This window comes from Strongylocentrotus purpuratus, unplaced genomic scaffold (assembly GCF_000002235.5).
Source record: "Strongylocentrotus purpuratus isolate Spur 01 unplaced genomic scaffold, Spur_5.0 spur5_contig_838, whole genome shotgun sequence".
NCBI classification, from domain to species: Eukaryota; Metazoa; Echinodermata; class Echinoidea; order Camarodonta; family Strongylocentrotidae; genus Strongylocentrotus; species Strongylocentrotus purpuratus.
The window spans coordinates 261906-272414 of record NW_022145544.1 but is presented as its reverse complement, the minus strand read 5'-3'; the positions used below and the strand labels follow the sequence as shown (position 1 = coordinate 272414).

Here is a 10509-nt window from a genome sequence, read left to right as displayed (position 1 = left end):
CACGGATCGCCCCGGCAGAGCCCCGGATCATCACGGACCGCCCGGGCCATCCCGGACCGCCCGTGGTGGGTATATTTAAGCTGGGTATTTTCATGCATTAAATCATTCTGCTCTGACTTTTCAAGTGACAACAAGTATCTGCAATTTGCTAGAAGAGAAATAAAAAAGATGCCTCCCAGGAAGAAGCTCGCCGTCAAAGTGGTTGCCAAGAAGCCCACAAAAAAGAAGCCAGAGCCAGAACCAATCGAGTCTGACGTGGAAGATGACGTCGAATCTACGAGGTCTGGGTCTCCTACGAGGTCTCCCCAGAGGTCTCAGGCTGATGCACCTAAAAAACGCATGAAGAAGAAGCCACTAGTCCTCAGTGAGGAAAAAGAGTTGGAGATGGCCGAGTAGATGCGTCGCCATGCCTTCCTCTACAGCAAGGGGATGAAGGAGTACAAGGACAGCGGGAAAAAGAATCGTTTGTGGCAGGAGAAGGCGGAGGATCTGGGTGTGGAGTCGGGGGCTTTACTGAAGGTCTGGTACGAGAGCGTACGTACCAAGGTTGGGAAGATATCCGACAAGAAGAGCGGCTCGGCCCACAAAGATTTGACAGAGAGGGACACCTTCTTGATGTCGAACTTCGGCTTCCTGGCGACTCACATTTCGCGCATGAAGGGAACCACGGCATTCAGTGTAAGTACAAATTGTTATTGCTCTGCTCTGCTGATTTCATGTTCAACCGTATAATATATACAATGTGCTGTCATAAATGTACTAATATATTTATGTCATTCTTACCTTTGTATCTGCAGTTGAAGAGTCAGCTCGCCTCCGCTTCCTCGGTGTCTGGCAGACGATCCAGCTCCTCCGAGTCTGAGATGGACGTCGAGCTGGATGACCTCGAACCCGCTGAGCCGATTCAGACGCCTCCCATCGACTCTTCGCAGCCTTCTTCGCAGCATTCCCAGACCAAGGGGAAGACGAACGTCCTTGGGGGCAGGAAACTCTCTGCCAAGTCCTCAGCCAAGTCCTCCACCCGCATCCAGCGTCCAGTGGAACCCGACGCAGAGGCCATCGAACTTGTCAGCACCATGCAGAGCCAACATGAGCGAGCCAACGCGATTCAGAGCCAGATCTCAGGTCTTCTGGAGCGCGAACAGACGTCTGCCACAGCTGCCTGGGGTTCGTGGATCGGTGCCATGGCAGCTGATATTGACCCACGCCTACTCCCGAGATTCTACCGCCATAGTCTGGACCTGGTCCTGGGGTTCGTCGATGAGTCCAAGCAGCTTCCACCCCTTTCGGTTCCTATCGCGCAGCAGGAGCAGCAGCGGCCTCTTCCGTTCGTGGTGCCGATGCCTATCCCGCCGCCGCCCTTAAGCATGCAGCAGGACCAGCAGGGGACGTACAGCGCCACGATACCTCCCTTGTCGTACCATGGGGGACGTCAGGGACATCAGGGACAGCAGAACCAGCAGCAGAACCAGGGTCAACAGACGTGGTTCCACCCCATAACAGAGAGACCAAGCGCGAGCAGCTCCTGGGACACCATGGGACCTACAGCTGGGCAGAACATATCACATGCAACTCAACCCCAACGACCAGCGAGCACGCCAATGAACATCAGTAGCAGCTTGCTGCCAAATGTAAGTGACATAACATTTGGTTCACCTTTTCCTACTACAACTCCTGTTCCTGTTGTTCGTCAACATAATGAATCCGACCTGCAGAGCACGGAACTGTCAACACTGTGAACAGTGATGAACACTATTGAACTCTGATCCTTATTATATTTTTTCATCTTGTGATTATGTTTGTATTGAAATTTTGAATAATATGTGATTTTCAATATATAAAACGTTTTATTCAAATGAAAACAGTTGTTGTGTTTATCATTTTAAGGTAAAAAGATAAAAGTTAACCAGAAATGTTACAGAAACCAAATGGTTTGTATTGAAATTTTTAATAGATAACAAGTTTTATTCAAATGAAAACAGTTGTTGTGTTGATCATTTTGAGGTAAAAAGATACAAGTTAACCAGAATTGTTACAGAAACCAAATGGTTTGTATTGAATTTTTTAATAGATAACATGCTTTATTCATATGAAAACAGTTGTTGTGTTGATCATTTTAAGGTAAAAAAGATACAAGTTAACCAGAAAAGTTACAAAAACCAAATGGTTTGTATTGAAATTTTGAATAGATAACATGTTTTATTCAAATGAAAACAGTTGTTGTGTTGATCATTTTAAGGTAAAAAGATACAAGTTAACCAAAAAAGTTACAGAAACCAAATGGTTTGTATTGAAATTTTTAATAGATAACAAGTTTTATTCAAATGAAAACAGTTGTTGTGTTGATCATTTTAAGGTAAAAAGATACAAGTTACCAAAAAAGTAAAAAAACAAAAATGATTTGTATTGAAATTTTGAATAAATATCATGTTTTATTCAAATGAAAACAGTTGTTGTGTTGATCATTTTAAGGTAAAAAGATACAAGTTACCAAAAAAGTAAAAAAACAAAAATGATTTGTATTGAAATTTTGAATAAATATCATGTTTTATTCAAATGAAAACAGTTGTTGTGTTGATCATTTTAAGGTAAAAAGATACAAGTTAACAAATGTTTTATAACAAGTTGAAAATTCACATGAACAGTAATAAACAGTAAAACCTTCACTGAAACCTTTCATATTTTTATCAGAGCATTAACTTATTATGTTCATAGTAAAAGTTAAAGTTTTTTGTGGAGATAATATTGTTAACTTTTTTTTAGCTGCGCTATGCCAAAAGGCAGCGGAGCTTTTGAAATGCTGAGTTGTCCTTCGTCCGTCGTCGTCAACTTTTGGTATCTTAAATATTATCTTTAAAGTTTACGGTCGAATCTTTTTGGAATTTTGCTGTAAAATACAAAAAAATAATTCAAGAGGCCCCAATTTTTTGTGTGTGGATTATCGCATTTTTCACAAAATGGCGGCCGTTTCCGTCGAAAAAAGCGTGTTTTCGGACTTGGAACGTCATTTTCTCATAAACTTGTCAGAGAGTTTTGAGAATTTGTTTGCAAAATATGCTTTGGTCGTTGGTGCTGCCTATTAGTATGTGTGCTCAATTTTAAGGTAACAACACATTTTATTGTATTACAATAATAAAGATATCATCATTTTATCAAACATATTACATACTACATGAACATAAATATAAAAAATGCCTACTGTTCATGTTTCATTTTCAGTTCAGACTCAGAGTTCACTGTTATGTTTAAATCATGTCATTTTGCCACGGCACTGAGCCCACTTCCGAGTTGTAGTAAGCACGGAAATATTCCCTCTGTTTCTTTGCGGCGTTTGTGGTGGAGTTGCGTCCAAGGTCTGATATCCCGTCCAAGAGAGGGTTGTCCTTGCGCCACTCTCCTGGGATGATGTTGTGATTGGCGTCCTCTTGATCCGCGACGGTCGTGTGCTCCTTCCTCTTCCGAAGTCTCAGAAGGTTATGTAAACAGATGCACGACAGCACAATGGACGTCACTGTGTTCGGGTCCTGTTGCATCGTGGTCAGTAGACAGCGGAAGCGATGTGCTAGAATGCCGAAAGCGTTTTCGACAATCCGACGACCCCTCGACAGCCTGTAGTTGAAGATTCTCTCTGAATTATCCATGTTCCTCTTCGAGAAGGGTTTCATTAGCCAGGTCCTTAAGGCGAAGGCGTCGTCTGCAGCAATGAAGTAAGGCATCGGTTGGTCATCATGTGGTAGCGGCTCAGGGGGAGGTATTCCGATGACTCCCTTCTCGATGGCTTCTTTCAGTTCGCTGTTGTTGAACACTTGGGCATCTCCCGCGGAACCATTGCTGCCTACTTCAACCCACGAGAACTTGTAGTCACCGTCCACCAGGGCCATAAGGATAATAGAATGGAACCCTTTGTAATTGTAGTACATTGATCCACCCCCACTAGGGCACTTCATAGCAATATGTTTGCCATCCAGGGCACCGAGACAATTGTGCAACTGCCATCGGTTAGAGAAGTGTTCGGCTATCTTCTTCCATTCGTTTGGGGTCGTAGGGCAGGGGATGAGCTCCTCGGAAAATTCAGCAACGATGGCTGCGCAGACCTGACGTATGACCTTCGAGATTGTGTTGTGTGCCACCCTGAAGCCGTACATCAGGGAGTGGTAGCTGTCGCCTGAGGCTAGGTAACGTAGGGTCATTGCCAACTTTATGCCAGGTGATAGAGGCTTTCTGTACCTGAGGCCTTCGGGTTGGTGATTCTGCCCTCTATGCGTCTCAGGATTTCTTGGTACAGGTCGTAGTCCATCCGAAGGAAGTTTCGGAAGCCCTTCGTATCTTCTTCCTTCAGTTCATTCATCAGACGTGCGTACTGGCCCAGGTTCGGTCTTCTCTGCAGCCATTTTCGGACCCAGATGCTTCTCTTCTTCTTTTTAATTACTCTTTTGGCAGTCTCACGCCATTTTGTTCTTCTCTGTCTCTCTTGTAGTTTGGCTTTGGCCATTAAAATAGTGTTCTCTGTTTGCTGTTGGTTAATTTGAAGCTGCCAGCTCATCAGTCGAAGTCGGTTCAGGCGGGTGTTCGGCAGCTCAGACATGTTGACCGGTCTAAAGTCGGAGAGAGATGTGAAATGATCTGAAAATTTTCCCTTTTTATATCGTTTTCTATCCATGTCCGGCACATACTGTGGTCGTCCGTGCTCATCCGTGGTGATCCGTACTGCCACCGTGTTGTCACCGGCGTGGTCCGGGATGGTCCGTGCTGGTCCGTGTTGATCCGTGTTGACACCGGGGTGGTCCGTGTTGGCACCGTGGTGGCCTGTACACGTCCGGGCTCGTCCGGGGTGATCCGTGTCGCCACCGTGCTGGGTCCGGGATCATCCGTAGGGGCGCCGGGGTGATCCGGGGTCAATAACTCACTCCCGGACTGCCACGGATCAACACGGACCGCCCCGGCGCCACTACGGATGACCCCGGACCCAGCACGGTGGCTACACGGATCACCCCGGATCAAACTATTGTCCCGGACCGTCCCGGACCACCCCGGCAGTTTTTGACCGTCAAAAACATCCGGGGTCGACTCCCGGACCGCCCCGGACCATCCAGGACCATCCAGGATCATCCAGGACCATCCAGGACCACCCCGGTGCCAACACGGTGTCAACACGGACCGACTCCCGGATCACCCCGGATGGGGTCCGGGATGGTCCGGGACGGTCCGGGACGTATATGGGACTGTAGCTTTAGGGGGACAGATTTGACTTGTCACTGTGGGAGTATAATCCTAAGGTCATTTCGATTAGATTTTAACTAATCATCCGCAACAAATCTCATAGTCTTTCAATATTTGTAAACACAAATTACTTTGATTTCATGATAAAATGCAAAGGTCACCTTGCCGTGAAGGTTCAAAAAAAGGTCTAATCCAATATCACTTTTCGATTAACTTTTTCAATGTTTTAGTGCACAGCAAGAGCCTTGTCTGATCTGTTATGATGTGAGTGATCGTCGTTGCATAATTATGAAGGACCAAGACCTACACGGAAAGTTCGAAATTCCTGCACCTTAAAGCGTTTTACTCTCTAGGACTTCCCAAAAGACCGACAGAACATAAACATTCTGATAACCCCTCAGAGAGGTGGGCGAAGCACGTTTTTAAAAACTTTTTTATGAAATGAATAAAATACATTATTAGATATTTGGGAGGAAGGAATTATTAAGAGGATATCATGTTCACGATTGTGTTGGCGTGCGTGCGTGTGTATGCGCGGTTGGGTGTGTGTAGGTTTGCGTGGGTGTGTATCCACGTTTGGATAGTGTGTAGGAGTGAGAAAGGGAAATAATGCTTAGTTCAATTGTAGGTCGGATGGGGAAGTCCAAGTTTTTGTTATAGGGGATTCGGCGATGGAATGCATAGTATGACTAATCCTAGCACAGACCGACCCTAATGTAAATCAATGATCAATCTATGTCAAATGTTCCCCATCGACTAATCCAATTATAACGGCAATACGATACAATCCATTCTAATATATCTACAATATCCTTCTTATCCGTCAAACCTAAGTGGGCTCTAAACTGGAATGAGTTTGATTGATTGGTAATCAACCTCATGTTGATTAGAAGTCTTGCATACAAGTCATGTTAATGTATTAGGTCCGGTAGCAATTTTGATGATAGGAAATGATTATGATTATATGTATGTTTCAGCACGGCACTCTCTCCCCTCTTCTCTCATCTACAATATAATGTTAAAGGGGCATCTTTAAACACAATATCAGTAACTTATCCGTAATACAAGCATGTTTAGCATGTCCGTTAAAATTTTGTTTACATTATGTATCAAATATTCCATTATGAATAATTTGAAATCTTATCCCTCACTGTTAATAATAAACCATGACCTGGACTTTTTCTCTTTTCTACTTTTACAAACTTTTTGGTAATATCCATACAATTATATGTACTTTTACTTCCTTCGTCGAAAATCATGATTGTTAATAAAATGATATTGAAACAAACTACAGGGCTGTGATTTGATGTTATGGGTTATCACCATTTCCTACTCTTAACTAAGATTTATGCAATTCAAAGTCCAGTGTATTGCTTTTGAAAATCACGAATGTATTTACAATCGGAGAGGTCTTTGGCTAAACTTCAACGAAAACACATGAAAGAGGACTATACGTCTTTTATAGCGGCACACACATGCTCGATTGAGAAATTGACTCAATTGCTCATGAACTTCTTAGGCATTATTTACGTTTCCCCGTAATATGACTCCAAAAGATATTAAATGCTCTGCTGATAATAAGAACCTAGGCTCATTTTGTAGTCCTTGAAATCCTCTTACATACAAGTCAAGTAGTCTTATCTACGATGAGAAAGGGTATAGGGGTCAGATTTCGCTCAGTAAGTAATGTCAGATAATTCAACGGAGATATTGGAAAATAAATCCGTGATTCTAGGATATCCGATCAACCATGCCCAAGGAAAATGATAGTTATCTTGGGATAACTGATTATGTGAAAATTATTCCTGATAATTACCTCTGGCAACTCATCAATTATATTCGGTCCACTTCCCCAACCCCACCCCTTGGTGTCTTTCTTCAAATGGGATATTTTGTTATAGGGGTAGTTGTTCTGGGTGACTTTGTGCAGCATTTAATTTGAGAAACATTGAATTTAGCATCCCCCCCCCCCACCGCCCCCAACCCCAAACAAAAAAACAAAACAAAAAACCCAAAAAGTCGAAAGGCATCATCATTTGTAGATTCTATCTTGTAAAACATTGAATGTTGACATCGAGAGCCGTGGGCGCTTCCACGAAGAACTAAAACAAAAAGGGGAGAAAAACAATTTTGAATGGGTATAGGCAACGTACTCTGAGGGATAAAGTACAGGCCCTCTCTCTGCTCATCCGACAAATATTGAGACATCCGTTGCTCAGGGCCCCATGGAAGATATTTGTCTGTTTGCGCTCATCCTCGCCAACTCCCACGGCAGCGCCGCTCACTGCGATTCCATGTTTCCCCCGGTGTACGTCAGGCCGACAATCTTTTAAGTGCACCGAATAGATGAAAGATAAAGGACGGGGTGGTCGGCAAAAGATAGAAGAAGTGAAAATAGTCTTCCTTTGAGTAGGGTGGAACACATCTGGTGTTCTTCACTGCTCATTTATTTGAAGAAATCAGAATGGAGGGGGGGGGGGCGGTAATAATGTTGGTTTAACAGTGCACATTAAAATGTTCCAATCGTACAGTGAGAAAGAGAAAGAAAGTGTGTGTGTTTGTGCGTGTGTACAAGCGTGTGCGCGGGTGCGTTTGTGTAGATTGGAGAATTCTGATAAAATCCTTGTATCATCATGTTGATCATTGTATTACTGTGCTATGTTGTACGAACATTACTAACAATACCCCGACGAATGATTGGATCGGAAAGCTCTTCTCTACTTCATAGAGTCTGTTGATAATGAATTGTATCTTACATCTGTTATCTTGCCTACTACTTTAATGCTCTAAAGCCAAATACAATAATAATTTGACGTTATGGCTTCGGTTGAATGGCACTTGTCAGAGTTCTTTGGTTACGAAGTTACGTAAAAGGTTCACTTCCATTGAAGGCGCTGTTAAATCGGGTCTGTAACCAAGTCTAAATGAACCGGGAAATGTTTTAAGCGTATTCAATTTTAAGCTATTAAAACGAATTACAAAAAAAAACAATCAAATAATAAGTTTGGTTTATATTATATATGATTATAAAGCGAATAAGGAATAAATTGAAACACGACCCCAATGAAACGTACTTGCATTGGATTGTCATCAGTATCTGTTTAATGTGCGGGAGACCGATGGTCCACAACTAAAAGCGAGACATTCCGTCTCTGAACCTGTAATTTCTGGTCCACTGAAATGTATTGCTCGTTGTAATAAGCATTACTAGGACCTTCGGTTTGTGGGCCTATGGTTTTGTAGACATTTGTCTTCAAGAACCCACAACCTTCTTCTCCGGCCTTGTTGATATTCGGCTACTTTAACTCTCGAACTTAATGCCATTAGTGAAGTTCCTCTTATGACCCACCCCCTTGAGCCCGCAAGTGAAACAAAAAGTCTATGCCGATTTAATAGGAAAAGTGAGGCATTAAACTCATATAAAAATGGATGCGACATAAATCAATCAATGACAATTACGAAGGGGATACCTATAACATTATCGAAAAGACATGAAGCGGAATGGATGCCTCCTTTGAAACGTGAATTTCAAATTTACTTTGATTATACAATCTATAATAATGGGAGATCCAGCTATGCCATATTTAAGGATATCAGCTGTGTGTTTTCAAACCATAGTGTTGTGTCAAGACCATCTGAAAAGTTTACACCAAAACGCTTGATTAGTTTGCGAAGGTACTGAATCTCATTGCTTTTGAAATAAACATGTAGAACTAATTTCATGAATAAACCCCAAGGTCTATCCAATCTATTGGCTGGTACTGCAGAGTAGTGGCATTTCATCAATGTCACGTTCCTTTGTAATCATCTGTATTAGATGTCGATGTTTCACTGTATTTCCATAACCTGTGTATTAACAATCGCGTTCTTTTACCGTCACGTATATATTCACATCCTGGCCAATGTTACAGAAAGGTAAATGTTTGATGAAAGGTGGCAAAACTTAGAATCCACAATGAAGTCAATTTGTTTTGTGGATCAGTTTTCCCTAAAAGTTAAATAAAGCATTCCACTAAAGAAAAGAAAAAATTGAGGCCGCGCCATATATTATCGAATTTCACAATGTTTCATTCCACCGCTCTCCTTGCAAAAATATGATTAGCCAGGGGATGAACACAATAGTAATAACTTCTTTCTACCTCTTTTCAACAACCTATATCAGTCGCGTCACGGAATGTAAGTAATGTAAGCTATATTTGTTATGTATCAACGAGCTGCGTGCTTACCTAACACAAATAGCGTGGAAGTTTGTAATGAGATGTGTATCAGATGACGGCACGCTTTTGATACCGAGTCGAATGAATGTGTACTAATCGTCTCTGTTTGTTTTTGTGCTCATGATACCTGCTTTTTTAAATGTGCAGTGAGACATTTTTCTGCAAATATTGTCATAATCGGGTATATTCATTTGCGTGCGAATTTACGAAGTGCATGACTATAACTGAATAAACGAACACACCTTACATGTGGTTTTGGCGAGATGGCAAAGACTGATTTAAACTTTCCTTAACCTCGTGATAAATTCATTTAACAGTTTACTGCTAATTTGAAATAAAATAGACTGTAGCGAAGGATACTAGCTATGAAATTCAGTTTGAAAAAAGTGGCTTGTGGAAAATCTTGAAATAAATGAGATGGACAATGTCGGACTCCTGGGACATCCGAAATATGTAATTGTCAAGCAAAACATACAAAATATTAACTATATGATACCTTCTCCACCAACCTGTTGAAATGCCTGAAATAAGTCAAAACAATTTAGACCCCTGTCTTTCTAAGTAATACATCGACAGAGTTATTAGAAGAAGGAATGGACTGTACGGAAAAGATGATAAATGTTAAGGTAGTCAACTTGCTCGCGTTTAATTGCCTTCGGTTTTGAGCTATAATTGGAAAGTATCGCTCTTCGTCACGTAGATTCGCTTCAGGCACAGATTGGACAAAAATGAGGTTCACTCATTTTTTCTACTTATCCTATCCTGTCTCTGATATTATTTTCACCGACAACAAAACAATTTCCCCTAGGAAATCAAAGCGAGTCCACCAACTACAACCATGGGAGAGCCGAAATAAACAAACTCCACCAGTTGAAGGGATGGAATCCAATTATGCTTTAAAGTTTATGTAAGCTTTTATCCCTCGAGGCGTTTGTACACGTTACTGCTTCTATGTTTTAAAGTCGACCTATTTTGATTAATCTGTTGCTTGTTATCTTGTACGGTCAGATTAACTTCGATAAATCAAAATTCAGTGATGGAAACCTAGAGGGAGTATAGTTTCCTTAGTAAA

At 41.9% G+C, this 10509-nt stretch overlaps 2 protein-coding genes across 2 annotated transcripts; one reads left to right on the top strand and one right to left on the bottom strand.

Moving 5' to 3' along the window:
* Positions 1–396: 396 nt before the first annotated feature.
* Positions 397–1739, top strand: LOC115924438. The gene is made up of 2 exons (XM_030986525.1): positions 397–678; positions 798–1739. The coding sequence occupies exons 1-2, from the start codon at positions 397–399 to the stop codon at positions 1737–1739; spliced, it is 1224 nt and encodes a 407-aa protein (XP_030842385.1).
* A 1506-nt stretch (positions 1740–3245) lies between these two features.
* On the bottom strand, positions 3246–4190 carry LOC105440278 (putative nuclease HARBI1). The gene has a single exon (XM_011670246.2). The coding sequence runs from the start codon at positions 4188–4190 to the stop codon at positions 3246–3248; it is 945 nt and encodes a 314-aa protein (XP_011668548.2).
* Between the last annotated feature and the right edge of the window lie 6319 nt (positions 4191–10509).